At 37.5% G+C, this 21,393-nt stretch overlaps 2 protein-coding genes across 2 annotated transcripts; one reads left to right on the top strand and one right to left on the bottom strand.

Moving 5' to 3' along the window:
• Nucleotides 1-593: 593 nt before the first annotated feature.
• LOC126499409 (keratin-associated protein 6-3) lies at nucleotides 594-11,293 on the bottom strand. The gene is made up of 3 exons (XM_050138593.1): nucleotides 11,280-11,293; nucleotides 7,033-7,187; nucleotides 594-793 (listed from the first exon to the last, which is right to left on the bottom strand). The coding sequence occupies exons 1-3, from the start codon at nucleotides 11,291-11,293 to the stop codon at nucleotides 594-596; spliced, it is 369 nt and encodes a 122-aa protein (XP_049994550.1).
• A 176-nt stretch (nucleotides 11,294-11,469) lies between these two features.
• On the top strand, nucleotides 11,470-11,706 carry LOC126499383 (keratin-associated protein 6-3-like). Its single transcript, XM_050138562.1, has one exon. It carries the CDS (start codon nucleotides 11,470-11,472, stop codon nucleotides 11,704-11,706), a length of 237 nt encoding a protein of 78 aa, XP_049994519.1.
• Nucleotides 11,707-21,393: the final 9,687 nt, after the last annotated feature.

The following is a 21,393-nucleotide window of genomic DNA, read 5'->3' as shown; positions in this document are numbered from 1 at the left end:
TAGCTAGAAATTTACTGCTGTTGTTTTGCTAAATGAACATAATATGCCTGTCATTTTTTCTAAATAGTTATGCTTATGCCCAAACAATGTTGTTTTGTTGCAACAAATTGACTCTATCATGAGGCAAATGTTTCTTTCCATAATTATCACTTTCAAAATCATTTATGTAAAACAGATGGCTCAAAAATCTCTACAAAGATAATTTTAATTCATTTAGAAAAATAACTACTGGATTTTTAAATAAAAAAAACACATTGATAGATTCAGTTGTGTAATTTTATTAGAAAAAGAAAATCTTCTTGGTTAAAAGCTAGCAGAATATGTGACAAATCATCCCATGATGAAATGATGAAAACTTAGGTACCCAGAGCATGCATTTCACATTCTTCCTCTTTTTACAAGAAATTCTCAAAAGAATAAATTGAATTTTTAGATCCAGAAGGAAGCAGAAAGCAAGACTTCAGTAAAATTGTATCAGAAACCTGGGAGGTAGATCCTCACCATCTAAGCAAGAGGCTTAGAATATATTAGGTTCATAATGGCCTAACTCTGACATCGCAGTTGGAGAAGGTTTAGAGTCTTCTGTGGTGTCTTCAGTAGTAATAGCCAAATCCAGATCCATAGCCAGAGCCACATCCATAGCCACAGCCACAGAGAGAGCGTGAGCCATAGCCATAGCCACAGCCATAGCCACAGCCCAGCCCACGGTAGCCACAGCCACTGTAGGAGCCATAGCCACAGCCCAGGCCTCCATAGCCATAACCCAGGCCTCCATAGCCACAGCAGCCATAGCCTCTGCCACCATAGTAGTTTCCGTAGTAGCCACACATGGTGCTGGTTCTTGAGGTTGGTCTTGGTAGAGAAGGAGTGTGAGTGACTTGTGTCTGGATACTTCTCCCTGAAGAGGTCCTTTTATATGCTCTCAGTCTGGGTGGAGCCCACCATGTACCCATGCTATTGACTAATTTTATGACTAATCTAATTATTCTGTTGTTTTTCAACCATGCAAATGCTTCACAGTCATTAAGGAAGCTTGCTTGGCTTGCTATCTCATGTGCGCATTCCTTATCTAGTTTAGGGTTTCAGTGAAGCAGCGCACATCCCATACTCTCATAGCTACACAATTCTGAAACAAATGACGCTTCCATTCTAGCCTTTGATGACGATGCTACGGGCAGAGGCAGCACTTTCCTGGTCAAAATATCATCTGCTTTGTATCTCCATTCCACAAAATTATACCTCCTTTTTTAATCAATTCTTCTTCACTCACATTGAAAATTCATTTTCTGCTCCAGGTTTCAATATCTTTCCTTTTCTGAAAGCAAACATATTTCTATCCCCTTGATGGTAATGGCAATACAACTAATAAGTATTTCAGAAAATCAACTCTAAGCTAAATGTATTGTTTTATTGTTATACAGCTGAGAATAATTCCATCTGAATTTGATTTCTATAAACCAAAAAGAAATTTTATTTATCACATGGGATCTTATTTCTCCACTTATTTTATACAAACAAAATCATGATGATTTAGTCAGTACTTTAATGAATATTGCAATGATATTTCATGTAAGGAACTATACAATGATTTATAGTTACCATCATGTATTTACATTGACCAAATTATTTAAGCATTCTTGCCTTATCAAGATTTGGCTTCAAATACTGAACTTTCACAGTTTTGTAATGAATCCTTACACCTGCAGTGTGTGTGATAATGCATCCTCTTACTGAAGGTAAAACAAAGCAAGGTTAGTTTTATATTTCAGTGGAACTCTGTGCTTTCATTGTATTAGAGACTAGGTCAGAAGTGAAATTGTCCTCATTGCAGCACGTCTACCTTCGTTAATGGAGAAAAAGAGTCAAAACGTCTCCCGTAAAGTATTTTGCTATTGTTCAAGTCAAACACATTTATTTATTCATTTGTGTGTGTATGTGTGAGTGTGCAGACATCGTGATGGTCTCATAATGATGTCCATGAAGGCCTCAGACATGTAATTATACCACCAGTAACTCCTAAGTACCAGGACTGCAGGACTTGTGCCATGATTCTCAAATAAATCTATGTTTTTGAATGTTCTTTGATTAAATAGGTGTTGTTATATTGATTTTGTAAAAAAAAACAAACATTATGACATTTTATCAGAAACATCATGATGTTTGAGAATTTTGAATTAGATGATATTATCATTATGTATTTTTCAGATTTCACATAGTGACCTCATTTATCACAATGTACTCAACCAAGCAATAGCTCAGAATACATTTTCAGGAAAAAAGATTATTTAAATGACATGGTGGTTTGTCTTTCTCTAGTCCAAGACTTTTAAAAAGTCTTGTCAAATAACATGGCTGAAATTCTTTAAGAAAATAATAAAAAGAAAAGTATACTTAACTTTTAAAATATTTGACTAAAGTAGTTGTAAAATTTTATTATAATGAAATAACATATTGGAATTGCAATACTGTAATGGAATAATCCCTTTGAGGAACTGTGTTTATTATGGAAATTTTACTTAATTTTATCTCCATAGAAACTTTCTCAGATTAATCTCTTCATTTTTAAAAAATTGAGTTTCTCTTCCTACCCAAACACAGCATTCACTCAAAAAGATTGCCCTCATTTTTTCCTATGGTGGTTTTCCAAACTCAATGGCTTTCTTAAGTATAGTTATTGATAATATTCTTTTAAAAGGAGCAAAATGGCTTCCTTTGGGCTTTTGAATCTTTCCCACAAATCTTAGTTTTATTTTATCTAATATTTAATAAAATTTCATGTTTTAATCTCTGTCTATTTCCATACATTGTGATTTTTTTATTTTGGTAGCCATATATTCTCCTGAAATTGCTAATATAGGATCATTAAGACTACTGTCTCAATAAATGTTAAGCCTAAGTTCTCTCCTTTTTTTCTTTTTTTTTTTTTTTTGAGTTTTGGGCATTCAGAATTACCCCCCCTCTTCTATTGCTGAGTGATGACCAACCATGTCTCTTCTCATAGCTTCACACATTTGCTTTAATTTCAATATTTTTTAACCTACTGCTCCTATTCAATTGTTCAGCATCACTTTTTATTCTTATTTTTCTTCCATGTTTTGCTCTCAGTTGTGATGGCAAATGCTTATCTTGGGGTTTCTATTACTGGGAAGAGACTCCATGACCATGGCAATTTCTTTCTTTCTTTCTTTTTTTTTTTTGAGTTTGGATATAGTTTATTCAGTAAAAGTTAGAGAGAGAGAGAGACAGAGAGACAGAGAGAGAGCGAGACAAAGAGAGACAGAGACAGAGAGGCACACAGGGAGAGACAGAAAGAGAGAGAGAGAGAGAGAGAGAGAGAGAGAGAGAGGAAGAGAGAAGAGGAAGAGAGAGAGGGGAAGAGAGAGAGAGAGAACAGAGGTAGGGGAGAGGAGAGGAGGCCACAACCACCTCTTCTGAAGAGAGAAGAGAGATGGGGCAGAACCATGGCAACTTTTATAAAGACAAAAAGCCATTTAATTGGGGTGGCTTACTTTTTCAGAGGTTTAGTCTAATATTATCACTACAATATTAGCATTGTAGTGTGCAGACAGACATGGAACTGGAGAAGGGGCTGAGAATCATACACTTCACCTGCAAGCAACAGGTATGAGATACTGGGTAAGGACCTCAAAGTCCACCCCTACAGTGACATGCTTCCTCCAACATGACCACATACTTCAACAAGGTCACACCTCCTAATATTGCCAGTCTCTATGAGTTTATTGGTGTTCATTACATTCAAACTATCACAGTGAACAACCAGGTAAGTGTTCTTCGATTCACTACATCACCTCCCTTTTCTTAGATATTTAATTTTCTTGCATTAATATGGCATCCCATTTCCAATACTTATCTGTAAATATCCATCTCCAAATGACCAATTGACATATCCATAGATTGGTGGTTACCTTAAAAAGTCAGCAATGACACCTCTAATATCCTGTAATTTTCCCAAAAAGTTTTTTTCCCATTTTCCTCTGCACCTTTAAAGTCATCAGCTTCTTTCTGGGATTATATACATCATGACTGAAAGGAAGACATTTTTAAAGATGAAAATTCTTTGGAGTTAAAATACATGCCAACATTATTGTTTATGTTAAGTAGAAATGAATTAACTTTGGCATCAGGAGCAAACAATTCACCAAATCAGGGGAAGAACTTTTGTAAAGGACATATTATTTTATATTCTTTGACTCATGACAATATTTTCTTGAGTATATTTGTAGTAAGAGAAAGTTTAGATGGCTTCAATACCAGTTAATTGCTGATGTGAAGTCAACAGNCTGAATGAAAGACATTTTTAAAGATGAAAATGCTTTGGAGTTGAAGTACATATCAGCATGATTATTTATGTTAACTAGAAATGGATTAACTTTGGCATCAGGAGCAAACAAGTCACCAAACAAGGGGAAGAATTTCTGTAAAGGACATATTATATTCCTTAGCTGATGACAATATTTTCTTGAGTATATTTGTAGTAAGAGAAAGTTTAGATGGCTTCAATACCAGTTAATTGCTGATGTGAAGTCAACAGTTGCTGTAGTTTCCCCATTTACACTCACTTGGTATACTAAGATATATGAGGTTGGAATTCTAGACGCTGATATAGCTTGATAACTGAACACTCTAATCCTGATACAGTAAAATTTAATGGTGATGGTGGTGTGGGCTTTGGATATGGATGTCTGGGATATGATTGTGGAGGCCTAGGCTATGGCTATGGATGCCTGGGATGTGACTTGGATAGTCAGGGCAATGGCCACAGTGACTGCTGACATGCCTACTGTCATCCTTGCTGCTATGGGAAGAACTGGTCTTCTCCCTTCTTTTGAGAAACACAGAGTTAATCATTTTGTTATGAGGCACTGTTTTCTTCCAGCATTACTAATTTCAAAGCTATAGTCTGCTCACATGGGGAAAGACAGTTGTGTCTTAGACTATGGTATACCAGTAGAACTTTTTACATGGAAATGATCTAGAGTTTCCATCAATGAAAGAAGCATTCTCTGGTACTGTATTTTCTATTGTATGATTGTTTTCAAACTTTCAATTGGTACAATACAGTATAACAAAGAAAATATATACAGCCTCATTTTGGCATGTCCAATGATTAACCGAAGACCACAGCAGAGTTATTCTTTCCTTCCAAGTAGATACTGCCACGAATTATTGTTTTTGTTACTTTCAATTACTGGAATCTGTAAAATGTTTTTTTCCTTACATTTTATATTTTTACTGGTGCCTGTCACTCTGAGAGAGTCAGCACCTTTGAACTTATGTATGTTGTCACTTGTGACACATGGTCTCTTTGCTGGCTCTTTCCACATTGCTATAGGGAAACGTAGAAATGTAGAAGCTTGTGTTCCTTTTGGTGATGCTTGAGAACCACTAGAAGGAAAGCTCTTCTGTTGTAATTAATTATACATAAATAAACATAGCTGAGCAGGAAAGCCACCTTGGTTAAGAAATCTGAAATTTAGAAACATAAAAGAAAATTAAAACTGTTTGTGAAAATACAATTGGCCTCACTGGGCAAAGAAATTATTGTATGTGTCATGAACAAATTCTGCCCAAGGAAGAATAAATTCAAATAAAATTTTAATACTGATATTAAAAAAAATATAGAATTCTTAGTTCTTTGATTAGTTTACCTTAAAGATAAGCTACCCTGGGTGTCTTTGAACTTGCAATCCTCCTTCCTCAGCCTTCTGAGTACCTCAGATTATTAGGTCTACAGCGAAGGCTAACAAAGGTCTTGTCAAAATGAAAATGCTAAATGCTTTATTTGACAAACTTAATGATAGCCAATCAGTTGACGAGTTATATTTCAAATGACATGTGGTGATAGCTTTGCACATATGAATGATCATAATTTTAAATCTCTAGTTAGAATAGATATTTCCCTAATGAAGAACAAAGGAACAAAATTGACACCATAAAATTTAAAGGAGTCATGTTCTTTAGAAGAAGCAGTAGAAATCGAGAAAGCTGGGCTAAAAAAGTGAATTTTCATTTCTAGATGTCTAATGCAGAAAATTTTACCAAAGGCCCCGGACATAAAATTCCTATAGTGCATGTTGTATGAACAGATACATTTTAATTCCTTTTGAGGATGAGGCATAGGCATTGTTTTGATGGGCAGATATGAACTCCCATTTTGCATTTTGGACATGCCCTGTGGCTTCCTTTTAATAGCAAACCATAGGTGACATGGTATATGTGATCATGTATGTGTGTAATTATATTATAAAGTATTCTTAGACTACAAATCTTTTTATAAGTTAGAAATGAAGATGAGAAAGCAATAGTTGATTTTGAGACAAGATGTATGTGACTATTTTGGAAATTATTATTTTAAATAATTCATACATAAAGTGCCTATATTTGAGAGTTACATAGTAGGACTAATAATTCCTCACTAATAGAAGGTAAAGTTGAGATTTACATAAACACATTTTCAGAACTAACATGGACATAGTAAAGAAATTGCCCTAGAAATAATAAGTGAAAATAATGTCTAAGAAAATAATCACTGTTTTTCATGGATGCTGAAACCAAACACTTCAATAAGACATTTTTGACATTAACAAATGAAATAAAAACTATGATTAATTTTATATTAATGATGTTTATTAGAGAAGAGATAAATGAGGACAAGAAGGAAAGCCACCAAGGCCTTTGGTCTGGTGACATCATTCTGAGAACCATAGAAGTGACAGAGGTCAGGTAAACTTTATTCCCTCCTTTATGAGCTACATCCAGGGAGGATGTGTCCTCTGTGTAAGTCACAGCATATCATGATAGGCTTCTTGGCAGTGTCATCTTCAGAGAAGAGGCTCAGTGCATGTGGAGTTCAGAACTAGGAGTCCAAAGTTACAATTGGAGCAGGTTAGAGTCTCCCATGGTATCTTCAATAGTAGCCGCCAAATCCAGATCCAAAGCCAGAGCCATATCCATAGCCACAGCCACAGAGAGAGCGTGAACCATAGCCATAGCCACAGCCATAGCCACAACCCAGTCCACGGTAGCCACAGCCACTGTAGGAGCCATAGCCACAGCCCAGACCTCCATAGCCATAGCCCAGGCCTCCATAGCCACAGCAGCCATAGCCTCTGCCTCCATAGTAGTTTCCGTAGTAGCCACACATGGTCTTGGTTGTTGAGGTTGTTCTTGGTAGAGAAGGAGTGTAAGAGAGTTGAGTCTGTATGGTTCTCCCTGCAGGGAGGGCCTTTTATATGCTCTCAGTGGGGGTGTGACCTGCCATGGATTCATGCTATTGGTCAATTTTGTGACTAATATTTTAATGTGCTGTTTAGATGCTTAAGGTGTTAGAGAAGCATTCTTTACAACCCATGGTTGCTTTAATCTGATTCTACAGCAATGTATAGAAAGCTGCAGTTCACACCAGGTATTTAGTTATAATCTTAAAACAAGCTGTATGGGAATAGGGAATGTTTTTAATAGAATAGTTGGCTTACTTTTAACCACTAAGTTTTATTTTAATCCTAGCCTCCACAATGGGCCCTGGGATAGTTTTTACTACTTGTATAGTCCAAGGTAAATTGTGGATTTCTTAGTGGCTCCTGAAAGAAGGAGGAATCTACAGGGTGGGAGGAAAGTTCCCCTACGTTTACCTGGCAGATATGGGAAGAAGTGTAATTTATTGTTTTCATCAACTTTTGTAAGAATTCAATTGAAGAGATGAGATTTAAACAAAATGAAAAGTCAAACAACTTCTATTCACTTGAGTTTCTATTCTTGTGCTTTTGTCTGTACTGCTGGCTAAATACAATGTCAAACATGGTTTTAGGAAAAATTAGCATTTCTGCTTTTGTTTTGTTGTTTAAATTTTTGAGAAAAATGTTTATTTACTTTATTTTGTGTGTATTTATTATTGTTTTCCATGGATGCATGTCTGTGCACCACTTGTGTGCATGGTGCCTATGAAGGCCAGAAGAGGATGTCATTTCTCCTTGTGTGTGTTTGGAATTGAACCTATGTCCTCTGGAAGAGCACCCAGTCTTCTTAACCAATAAGCAAACTCTCCAGTGTGTATACATGTGTGTGTGTGTGTGTGTGCATGAGTTTTACATGCTTGTGTTCATAGTGCACACAGGAAGGTCAGAGAACAAGTTGTAGAACTCACTTTTCTCCTACTAGTGAGTCCTGGGCATCAAATTCATGTAGTCAATTTTGGCAGCATCCTATTGACCCTTGATTAGTAGTTATAAATAAATAAATACCATCTACTTGATCTTAAAATTTTTACTGTAAATTTTCCAATAAAATAAATGTTTTTTATTTACAATGTACTTTGGAGAATCAGTAAATTTCTCTGTGTACGTAAATATAAATCACAAATAAACTTTTGTACTGACAATTACTAGAAATAATATAAAATTCATTTATTCTTCTGGAATTCCTAAGTTTACAATATTAGATAATGCCCACATTGGAATCTACAGTATACACTTAAAGAAAAAACATTATCTATGAGTAATTTTATTAAAATTCAAATGATGAAAGTAATGCATTTCTTGTACCAAGTTGTTCTGAGACTGCATACTATAGAGTGTACAATGTGCTTTGAACATTGCAGAACATAAACATGTGAACAAAGACCCAGGAAAATGTACCATAAAGACTCCAAAAAGTTGTTGCTTGCAAATTCCTAGAGAGTTGGTTTGTGGAAACAATTATATCTTGAACAAAGGAATAAAAGGAGTGAAAAAAATCAATGGAGAAAATGAAAAGCTCTTTTTATACTAAAATGGAAATCAGTAATTATGACAGAAACTTTTGAGTGGAATATTTAGTTGCAGACTCTAAAATACCAAAAATATTTGATGATTTAACAGATACTAACATACTCTCAAAGAGCCTCCACTATCTCTGTACCTGAATGTGGAAACTGGTGACTATATAATATACTCAATGAACAGAGAATGATAAAGATTAATGTCATCAGTACTGAGTGAACCTAATCTCACTTGTTTTGTGATATTGCAAATTGTGATAAGATTACAGTTGTACATAATAATAAGAAACAATACATGATTTGGACACACTCATGGAAAAACAACAAACACACACTTAATAGTCTAAGAGAATTAGAATAGTCTTTGAATAACTATCAAGCGCATACAACTTGGAAAGTCAAAGAACTGAACAGATTGCTCCCCTGGTCCTTATGTAAGGGATCTATAATCAAACACTCAACTACCCCCTGCCTTCCCTCCTCAGCAAATGCTCTTCTTTCATGGCAAACACACTTGCTTTGTTTACTGCCCATATCAACGGCAGCTTCTTCATATTATCTTTCAGCTGTTTAGATTTGACCTCCAAATGAGAGAATATCTTTTATAGTATATATGAATTCTTTGCAGTATCCATTCTCAATACTTGGGCTCTAGGCTTCTCATGCTCTTCCATCAGCCACAATTTTTAATCTCAATATCAGCTTTTAAATTTATGGTCTGGTTGACTATTTAACCCCAGACATGGCTGCTCCTTCACAAGCTGACCCTTCTGGATCTGACCTCATCTTTTTATACTGCTTTTCTAATTATTTGTAATACTGAAATCATATTAGCTTCTTTTAATATACAGTTTATATTGTTTTGTATTCATTATCAGTAGTGACGGACTTTAAAATGACATTTTCATATGAGTATATAATTTACTTTGAACATATTTCCCTCCACAAATATAACAATATTAATATTGTAATTTTCACTCTTGACTCTAATTTCTAAGGAATATAAAATTTAACACTCAGAGACAAGATTTAAGTTCATTTTATCTGAGTTGACCCCTAGGAGCTTTGTAAACTTAATGAAATTCACTGAGTTTTATTATCTTTATCCATAAAGAATAGAATTGGCCTAAATGATTATTACAGTCTTTCTCCTTGTCTCTTTTGTCTCAATTGTTACCTTTAGAGAACAGACACTGTTCTTCATATGTTTTGCCTTGATTTCATGTAACATTTTTGGCAATGGGAGACCCTTGGTGAAAAGTTGATGAGTAGGTGAATGAAGTAAGAACAAATGAAAGATTTTCTTTTGTTTTAGCTCTCTATGGAGGGCTGGAAATGTCTTAAATATCTAACAAGGAAGCTATACTTAGGAAATATCAAAAACATGGTTTCCCTGTGAGACAGTGCTAGGACAACACCAATGGATACATCAATATGGAGAGGGGAAATCTCCCATGCTCCCACCCACAGGTGAAAAGCTACAGACATTGAGTGCTGAGAGAGGAAGATTCAGTCTCCTATAGGGACCAGCTTGCTGTGGAGTTATCCAATGCCAGTGATCAGCCTAAACACTTACATATGCAGCCAACACTAAATACACCCAGAAGCTTGTATATATATATATCTGTGCATATACATACACACATAAAATAAAATAAAATATTAAAGAAAAAGAACTCATGAGAGGAAGTTGGTAAGCAGGAGGAGCTGAACAGGGGAAGGGGTAGGGTAAGCATATAGACACAGTACACATATAAATTCTTCAAAGGAAAGGCAAAGAATAGAGGAAAACACATTGATGGCCTGGAAGTCAATGGAAGTGAAGATGCAGGTGTCAGGAAATCCTTAGCTAAAACTGTGTACAAGTTCCCATTTTGATAGGAAATGAGGATTTCAATACCATATAAAATAAAGAAAAAGCAAGATGGAGGGGGGAGGGCCTTGGACTTCCCACAGGGCATGGTACCCTGCCCTCTCTTAAGGAGGGAGTGAGAGGAAGGAGGGTGAGTGGGGGAGCAGGAGGGGAATGGAGGAGGGGAGGAAGTGGAAATTTTTTGAATGGAAAAAAAATTAAAAAATTAAAAAAAAGAAAGGAAAAAAAAAGAAAAAGCAAGAAAGATATGGATGAAACTTAAGCCTAAAGTAGACAAAGGGAAGAACCACTCAGGCATTTCCTTCTGAGGAAATAGGCATCAAGGAGGATTAAGATTCTGTTCATTTTGATACATCTCTGCCTGCACATTGTAATGTGTACAGAAGGAAGTTATCAGCAGAAACATTTCTCAGATACACAAGGAATAGTCCTAACTAGAGGCATAAACAGGCTAACTTTAAGGAGCAACAGAATCTTATTGGAAAAGAAATCTTTTGATTTCTTCTCTGGCACCGTGTGTGGACTCTCAACAGTTTCCTATTTGGAGTTTTGAACAAGCCATCTGTGAACAGCAGAGATGCCTGTGGCCAATAGGCTCATGACCTCAGCTGTTAGAAATCCTGCCCATACTGTCTCGGACACATGGTCCGGATGTTTGTGGAGGGTGGACTTGTTCTTTCCTTTCATGGTAATGAGTTTGGAGGACTCTGTGGTTGGCCTCACATGCCATCCAGGCCGTATAAAAGGATCACACCTGCTTAGCAGACTCACACTCCAGAAGCTCCTGGTCTGCCTTGAGGAAACTCCCATTCTTGACAGCATGTGCTACGGAAACTACTTTGGTGGCCTGGGCTACGGCTCTGGCGTCCTGGGCTACGGCTCTGGCGTCCTGGGCTATGGCTATGGTGGCCTGGGTTATGGCTATGGTGGCCTGGGCTATGGCTATGGTGGACTAGGTGGACTAGGCTATGGAGGCTATGGCTGTGGCTGTGGCTCTCGATATGCATACAGCACCTATCGTCCATGCTGCTATGGAAGATTTTCTGGTTTCTATTAAGAATTTAGCCTAGCTGGCTCATTTTGGATCATTTTATTATAAAACTCCAGGGCACTAACATGTAAGAAAACTTATAATTTTACTTTTCAATAAAGCCTAAATTTCTTTAACATTATTTATTGTTTGTCATATGTTTTTATTCTTCTCTGTCATTTGTGTATAAATTGTGTGTGTGTGTGAGAGAGAGAGAGAGAGAGAGACAGAGAGAGACAGAGAGACAGAGAGAGAGAGACCTATTCTTGTGGTACTTTAATAAATGCTGTGACAGAAAAAAACACTTAGATATGGAGCCAATTTCTGATCTTTAATCCACTCCAGGGCTGTGGTTGGATTGACCCTTCTTTAAACAAGAGGCCTTATAGAGTTAAATACAGGAAGGTAAAACTGAATCTGTAATGCTTGCATGGTTTATTTCCCCTCTTCAAATGTGGTCCTGAACCTTCATAAAACTTCTGGTTTGAATTAATTTGCATAACCTGTCCAGTTTAATATAGTCAGAGGCAAGCATTTGACCACATAATCCCACATGGCTGAAAGTGAATGCATGCTGTTTGTACCCTTTGTAAAAGGAATGATGTGCAGGGCTTTTTTTTGGAGGGGAGATGTTGTATGTTTTAAATTTTTTTTAACCTGCATGTGTCTGTGTATGGGTACCATTAATGGAGGTCAGAAAGAGGGCTGAATGCCCTGAAGCTGGAGCTACAAGTGGTCATGAACCAGCCATTGTGGTGCTGGGAAGTGAGCTCAGGTCTTCTAGACAAGCAAGTAGTAAGTGCCCTTAACTTCTAAGCCATCTCTCCAGCTCCAAAACGGAGTAAATTAAAGAAGAAAAAACTATGTGTAAAATTCTCAGTTATTTATAAAAATGTAATATTTAGTATTTATAAAGATATCACAGTGTGTCTGTTCTAATGAGAGCTCACCAAATCCAGCTGGACCAGGACTGAATGAGCATGCCATCAAACCGGACTCTGAATGTGTCGGACAAGGAGGGCTGACTGAGAAGCCAAGGACAATGGCATTGGGTATTGATCCTACTGCATGTACTGGCTTTTTGGGCCCCTAGTCTATTTGGATGCAAAGCTTCCTAGGTCTGGATGTAGTGGGGGAGGGCCTTGGACTTCTGGGGTTCCCTGCTCTCTCTTAAGGAGGGAGGGTGAGGAAGGAGGGTGAGTGGGGGAACAGGAGGGGAATGGGAGGAGGCGAGGAAGTGTAAATTTTTTTAATTTATTTATTTCTTTATTAATTAAAGATTTCTGTCTCTTCCCCACCGCCGCCTCCCCTTTCCCTCTCCCTCCCCCAATCAAGTCCCCCTCCCTCGTCAGCCCAAAGAGCAATCAGGGTTCCCTGCCCTGTGGGAAGTCCAAGGACCACCCACCTCCATCCAGGTCTAGTAAGGTGAGCATCCAAACTGCCTAGGCTCCCACAAAACCAATAGGTGCAATAGGATCAAAAACCCATTGCCATTGTTCTTGGGGTCTCAGTAGTCCTCATTGTCCGCTATGTTCAGCGAGATCGGTTTTAACCCAGGCTTTTTCAGAACCAGGCCAGCTGGCCGTGGTGAGTTCCCGATAGGACATAAGTGTAAATTTTTGAATGGACAAAAAAAAAGATATCAGTGTGGTGGGTGATTTGATACGTTTAATCACGTTGAGATGTAATTTCCTGAATGAGCATGTAACATTAAGTTAGTAATACTTTTAGCTTTTGCAGACACATTTCTTTTTCATACTCAATTTTCTTTGATCCCCGAACTCCTAGTATAGAAACAGGTCTTTCAAAGCATGCTGAGAGCAGAAGCAAGATTTATTCTCTGCAGGTTAGAGGCAACCCGGAAAGATCCCCTCATTGTATGGCTGAGGCTCTGCAAGTTAAGTGAGTTAGTACTCTAAAGAGAAGACATTTTTCTGCTCATTACTTCTCTCAGAACAGATGTTGTGTGCCCTTGTCGACATCCAATTTTAACTCTCTTCCTTCATTGGTATTCTGAGGAGCATTTAAAAAATTCTCTGGAGAAAACAAAGAGGATCTGCAGGTGTTCCACCATCTTCTAGTGGAAACCTCCTGTCTTCCAAGGAATGACATTAAGGCCTTGAATCAGCCTTGTAATCAGGAGCAGAGAATTTCACAGATGTAAAAAAATTCATTAATAAAAAGAAAAGGAAGCATTGTTCAACATGGGCACTAGGTGTTTGTGCCCCGTTTCTTCCCTACAATTCCTTCCATGTACCCCAACTCTATTCCTCTCAAATGCATGGCTTCTTTTAATTTAATATAGATTAAATTTAATATAATTTAATATTAAATTATATATAAACATAGTATGCTTAATTTGATTAGTGTTGTTTTCAGGCATATGATTTCAGGTCTGATGACTTGGTGTAGGTGACTATTAGGGGTCTAATCCCAGGAAGACTGTCTATCCTGTTCTTAGTATTCCTTTATTGCCTATAGCTCTTTGTCTAGAGTTAGGACCCTATGAGATCTCCTCCTTCCATGCTAGCATTTTTATTGATGTCGCTTTTGACCAAAAGCCATATTGTTAAGGTATCGTGGGTGAAGCTTCCAGTTCCTTTCTAGGAGACACATTCTCACACATATTTCTAGCTCCTTTGGCTATATAATCTTTTTGCCTCTGTTCTGAAGTGTTCCCTGAGCCTTTGGCATAGGAGTTGTGTGTGTGTGTGTGTGTGTGTGTGTGTGTGTGTGTGTGTGTATGAAGCTGTTCTCTGCATTTGGACCGGTTGTAGTTTTCTGTAATGGTCTTCAAATTATGGTGGTTTATTAAGTGGCAGTAGTAGGTCCTCTTTTTAGGAATCATGACCTCATTAGCTGGTTAGGTTTCCAGTACTCCTATCTAGTGGTGTTAAGTCCAGTTAGACAGTCGTCGATTATGCCCAAGATATGAGTGCTGCTCTTGAACTCTTAAGGCTTTTATGCCATGCTGATAATTGTTGTGGTTCATAGCGGTCACTTCTGGGTAGGAAGTGTTGGTTGTTCCCTCCCTTGGCAGCTTCTACAGCAGATTCATGGACTATGAAAGTTAGTCTTCAGGGAAGAGTCTTTCCATTCAGACCTAGCTTGAATTGTCTGAGTCCTGTGTCCTAAGTGCATGGTTTTATTAGCCACGGGGACTTACTTTCAATTTCTAAGAGGTAGCCAAAAACAAGATCAATAATCTATATTGTTTGAGGGATATCTTGGATTCCTCTCACCAACTTAAAAGGGAGTTTCTCGTGCCTGATGTTTAGGATTTTGTTAGATAGTCTATGACTCTTAGGTGTATTATTGTCTAGCCAAATGGGGTAACAGCATTTAAACTAAATATGTGTATATGCACACATAACCTTCCATGGACTAGACGCAAATTTAGATGAATAAATAATAACAGGATTCCTATGACTTGTTCAAAGATATTGTCATTTTATCCTCTCCCTTCCTCTTCTTCTGTATTGACCTGCCATCTCCTAACCTTAACTGTTGAAAAATTAAAATGCTGACTAATTAAGAAAAATGATAATAATGGTACAATAAAGAATTTTTCTCCACAATCTGTTCCTCTGAAGCCAGAAGTTTATCGCTTTTTCTAAATTATTGTTAAAAATAATTTCACCAAATATTTGGCAAAATATAATCTGAATCTTTTTTCTACCCTTCAATGAGAGTTACTCTCTCTTTATGTCATTTTAACATAAGACTAATATAATACTTATGTATTATTATATACCTTTTGCGATAATTTCAGTGTGGCCAGTTTTGCTGAGGCAGAATTTCCAAAACACAGATGATTTCAACATCCAAATGATTATTTGTCCTTTATATGACTATGCGTGGTCTACTAAGCATTTGTCCTTGTCTATCATTCTGGAACCTAGGTAAAAGAACCACTCTTGAAGACATGTCATGAGAAAGCTGGATAAGCTGGATTGCTGGGAAATATCTGAGATACCTCACATGCATCTCTCTCTACATCACAGCTGCTCATCTCCTCCAAGCGAACATACTATCAGTGGAGCTGACAATTTACAATGCCTGTTAGGGAAGGATGAAAAAAAAAACCACTTGGGAACAATGAGTAAGTTATGCCGTCACTTCCTGTGCAACGGTAGATGCTGATCTTGTGATTGTTTTTTCTCCATACACTTTTGATATGGGAAGTGCTCTTTCTACAGCAGCTTCATTGATGTTCACTTAAGGAGCCTACCTTGCCATCTGAGCCTCTTGTGCACTCCACCCTGCTCTTGGCTTGCCATCAACTCTATTTTCCTTCTTCTACCTTCTCAGTCCTTTCTTTATTATTACTTGTGTTTTCATGGCTTGTTTAAGCACAGCTCCCTAGGGGAGTATTACATAAGACCCTTCAGGATACTGAGAAGAAAAGACCAATGTATTTTCCTCTGTGCTTAATGAGAAATGATGAAACAAGAAGAACAATACTGACTCCTACCCCAGAGTACTTGTCATGTGGAAATTTCTCTTCTATTGGCCTTAGCTACCATAAACTTGTTTAGTTCTCTTTCTCACAGCACAGGAACAAGTTTCAATATCATTTTTTATTACACAGACATTAGGGACAAGTTAAATCAACAATGACCCAGTAATCATATGGGTCAGGATTGCAGTTCTTTACTGGTAGGCTAAGCTACATCTATGCTTATATCTTCTGAGATTTTTGTCCAGACAGCTTGGCCTCCAGTGGACACTCTCATACATCTAGGTCTCATTTATTTCCATCATCTAGCAACTTGTCATGTTTTCTGATACCTGTCACTTGCCATCAACATGATCCCTAACTCAAAGTCTTTGAAAGCTATGGTACCGGGTTTCATATCCTTACATTCATCATATAGACAACCAATTTAAACACAAGAGCTTCAAAACTCCTCTATCACCTCATCCCCTTTGCTCTACTTTAAGATGTCATTCTAATCCGCGCTCACCATGAAATACTGCAATTCCCTGAAGCTAATGCTCAGACCCCTAAACCTCCAATCTTCTGGTTCTTCGCACTTCTCTTGCAGCAGTCATTCCCCCTGCATAATCAAGATTTATTGCTCCTTGCCTGCTTCAGTCCTCCCTAAGAAACTCTGTCATGTCTTCACTCCTCTCCTACATGCACAGTGGTTTATATCTAATTGTTCTAGTGTTACTATTAACAGTGTCATCATTGGCAGTCATGTGTGCCCATTTGGTAAATAATCTGCATTCCTTTCTAAATATACTACTTGTTTATCACATTTATTCACCAAACCCTCCCCTTCTGTTATTTAATACTATCAGTGATAATTTGTACATTAATTGGACTCTATCTGCAGGCTCCTCTTAGGCACTGCCAGAGCTTCGAAACTATGGAGTTACCCCTCTACACACTTGCAGTATTCTTCTCTGAACTCAGTCTTCAGGGCTGCCTGATGCACCTTTTATTTATGTGTGGCCACTTTATAACTTTCACTGTGGCTTTTCTCCCCTCTTACCATTACCCCTCAAGCTGCTTGTCTGAGCCTTCTATCCTTCCCTGTTCACAACACTTGCCTCTTATTTTGTGAAGAGTATTAAATCTACCAGGGGAAAATCTTATCATCTTTCTTCCCTCACACTTATCTGCATTTGCACCTGTCTTTTGGCAATTTACTTCAGTCTCAGTGGAAACCACATTCCCTCTCCTATCCAAAAATTCATTCCTCCACTGTTCTTTCAATGCCAACTCCTTCAACACTTTGCTTGATAAGTTATACTCTCTGCATACAATATTTCCGTATCTGTTTTTTTTTCTCTGCTGACACTTTCCCTTTAGTATGTAAATATGCTAAAAAATTTTCAATATTAAAAATCCTTCTCAACACAAGTTCTCTTGTAGCTAGCTTCCTTCAACTTTAAATTCAATGCTTTAAATTATTTTTTCACCTTGTTTCCATTGTGACTTTTATTTTCTTGTCCCTTGTTCTCATTGCAAATTAATGAATATCCTCAGTTCTTTAAAGACTGAAAAATGCTCTTGACATGTCTTAGCGGTCCTTTGTAAGGGCTTTGGTACTGATGACTACTATTTTCAATACTGTTTCCTGGCTTTTATTATGTTTCCAGCTAGTTTCTCTCTGATTCTCATTTCTATTAGTGAGATAAATACCATTACCAAAATCTACTTAAGGAAAAATGTTTAATTGGTTTACATATCGTAGGTCACAGTCCATAGAGGGAAGCCACATATGGGACTCAGGGCAGATATCTGGAAACAGGAACTGAAGCAGAAGCCATGGAATTATTATTGGCTTGCTCCCTAAGACTAGCTCAGTTTGCTTTCACTTTCATATTATGTCCAGGATCACTTGCCAGCCAAAAAAGAATGCCTCCCACGATGAGCTGTACCCTCTTTCCTCCATTGCTAATTAGGAAAATGCCCACCAAAACTGCCTCCAGGCCATTCTGATAGAGGTAATTTCTCATCTGAGATTTCTTCTCTCCTGATATGTCTAGGATTATATCAAGTTGACGAAAACCACCTAGTAGAGCAACATTGTGTATTTATTCGTGGTTCTTCAACCAGAGGTCTGCCTTTGGTTTTCATGTCCGTCATTTAATGTGGAAAATCTGATATTATAGGTAGGAGCTAAAATTTCTTCATGATTTATTCCGAGTTCGTGACTATTTCTGCTATTGTCTTATGAATATTTGTCTCTGTTTAGAGTGTTGGTTTCAAGTTCTTATGGATAATGGCCATGAAAAAAGCTAAGTAAAAGAGATTAGATTCAGAAATCTTGTTTTGAAAAGAAAAAAGGTGGGGGAAGTCCTAAGGAACAATGGTCTTGTACCCTGTAAAGATTTATCACTTGTATTGGCTTAATAAAACACTGATTGGCCAGTAGCCAGGCAGGTAGTATAGGTGGGGCAACTAGAATAGGAGAATTCTGGGAAGAGGAAAAAACTCAGTCTGCACTCTTCACCCAGATACAGAGGATACAAGATGAGGATTCCTCACTGATAAAAGGTGCCAAACCATGTTGCTAGCACAGACAAGAATTATGGCTTAATATACAATGTAAGAGTTAACTAATAAGAAGCCTGAGCTAATAGGCCAACCAGTTTATAATTAATGTAGACAGACCACTGTGCGTTTCTTTGGGACTGAATGATTGTGGGACCAGGTAGGACAGAAACTTCTGTCAACATTGTCTCATCTGATAAGAGCCATTTTATTACAATTTTTCTAATTTAGAGTTGTTGATTCTATGGTCAGCTGTGATTTCTATGAAGCACAATCATATGCAGCCTGATAAAATATCTCTAAAGGGCCAATAGGACACCTATAATTTTCCTATAGCTCACAACTCTCTAATTAGAGTGAAATCCTTAACAGGAGAAAAATCATGCCTGGACTATAAACCCAGCCAACTACCCATGAATAGTGAGATCATGGATCTTAGAGGAGAGCCTACTATTGTTACTTTTTAAAACTAACTGGACTCTAAATACCTTTATACCCACAGGTAAGTGTAGCTCTTATTCCTCATAAAAATAAAAATAAAAATAACTTCTCATAGTAAATAGAGAACATTACAGAAAGCCATATGGGTCAAAATGCAAAGAGAAACTTATTGGGGAATGTCAAAACCTAGTTTATGTATCTACAACATAACCTCTATGCATAAGGCTTAGAGAACATCACAAAAAAAGTATAAAAGGATTTAAGAGATAAGGAACATGGCAGTCTGTTGTGAGATTGTCTCTTAGATAGACAAGACATGAAGTTAAAACCATGAAATTTGAACAAAATGGCTGTCTAAAACAATACCTAAAAAATTCCAGTATCAGTTGACATCCTTGTGTGTATAAGGGAAATCTCATTGGGACCAATCCCCAGATGAAGGGCTATAAGCAATTAAAAATTACTGAAAGGTGAAGAATTAGTCTTCCTCAATAATGAATCTCCTAACTGGTTATCCAATATCAGGTGGTCAGTTATAAAATTATTTATGGTTACAAAAATACACACACATATACACACAGAATACTAAATGGAACTTTGCAGGTTGAATTTATATATTTATTCAAAATGTTGGTTGAATAAGAATGACTCCCTGGAGAGGATGAGGTCTCCCGTGGGAAGTCAACAAAGTCTGTCACATCACTTGAGGCAGTACCAAGGCTCCCCTCTCTGTGTCTAGGCTAAACAAGGTATTCCTCCAAAGGTAATGGGCTCCAAAGAGCCAGTTCATGAAATGCGGATAAATACTGGCTCCACTACTAGTAGACCCACAAACAGCCCATGCTACACAGTTGTCACCCACATTCAGAGGGCCTAGTTTGGTCTTATACTGTTTACCCAGTTGTCAGTCCAGGGTGTCAGTGTTGTGAGCTCCCACTAGCTCAAGTCAGCTCTTTCTGTGGGGTTAAGATGAGGAGAAGGTGGGAAAGAGATAGAACTAGGATTGGTATTAAAATAAGATTGTTAAAAAAAAGTAGCTCATATAGGCTCACATATTTGAATGTTTAGTCATTAGGAAGGGGTACTACTTGAGAGGGATTAAGAGGTATGGCCTTGTTGGAGTAGGAGTATTACTGAGGGTGAGATTTGAGGTTTCATAAGCTCGTATGAGGCCCAGAGTCTCTCCTTGTTGCTTGCTGATCCAGATGTTGGACTTGCAACTACTTCTCAGCATCATGTCCACCTGCATTGCACCATGATTCCTTCCATGATGGATATGGATTCCCTCCATAGCCTCTGGAACTGTAGGCAAAATCCATTTTAAATGCTTTTTTTAATGAGTTGCCTTGGTGATGGGTGATGGATGATGGCTTCTCTTTTCAGTAGTAGAACATTGACTAAGTATTCACCGTGTGTGTATTATGTATAACTATATATATATATATATATATATATATATGTAAACTATATATATATAATGTAAGTTGAACATGTGAACATTTACCATTGTAAGATACAAGAAGGCACACAAAGGTGTAGATACATTACAAGGCTAATACAAATAAATATTAGTCATGGCTTTAGCCCTTAACATAGCTAAGTATGACTTAGGAGAAGTCTGACTTCTAACCAAACTATTAGAAAATTCATAAAATACATGACAACACAAAGATAATAATTTATTTCTACAATTTTTTTTTGCTAAAATCAGTGTCATATGTGGTGGTACCACAATGATTGTTACTAGTTGTTTCCAGTCTTGCATCGATTTGCATACTCATTCAATCGTGGCACAGTTGACGCTCCTGCTACAGTCTGGAAGCCCAGCCCCTCTGGCACATCTTGTGTCTGAACTCTTGTGCTCCAGTCCTACCTCTGCTGCATCTCTTCCTGTCGACCTTCTCTGTGGCCATAGTTGACATCTCCTCCACTCCCAGCTGATGTTCTTCTACTCATCACCAGAAGATCTCAAAGTGCAAATGCATCCATCGTGTCTTTAGTTGCCTGCACTTCTTACACATACTACACTTTTATTCCTTTTTAAAGGTGATTTTGTTTTTATAGGCCATCCTCGGAAAAGTCTGTCACTGAACCAATTTCAACCTTTGGAATCAGTTAGTGGAGTGATTTACTGTACCTATTATGCATATATGCCTAGTCAATTAAAATATGTTGAGAAAAACAAAGCATTCAAACTCTTCATTTACCCAGAGAAGTAGATCAATTGTGGTAGCGATATTTCTGGAGTTAAATGCATCTACACA

The sequence above is a fragment of the Alexandromys fortis genome, unplaced genomic scaffold (genome assembly GCF_014885135.2).
Source record: "Alexandromys fortis isolate MF-2015 unplaced genomic scaffold, M_Fortis_MF-2015_v1.1 scaffold_11, whole genome shotgun sequence".
NCBI classification, from domain to species: domain Eukaryota; kingdom Metazoa; phylum Chordata; class Mammalia; order Rodentia; family Cricetidae; genus Alexandromys; species Alexandromys fortis.
This window is presented reverse-complemented; position numbering and strand designations above follow the sequence as displayed.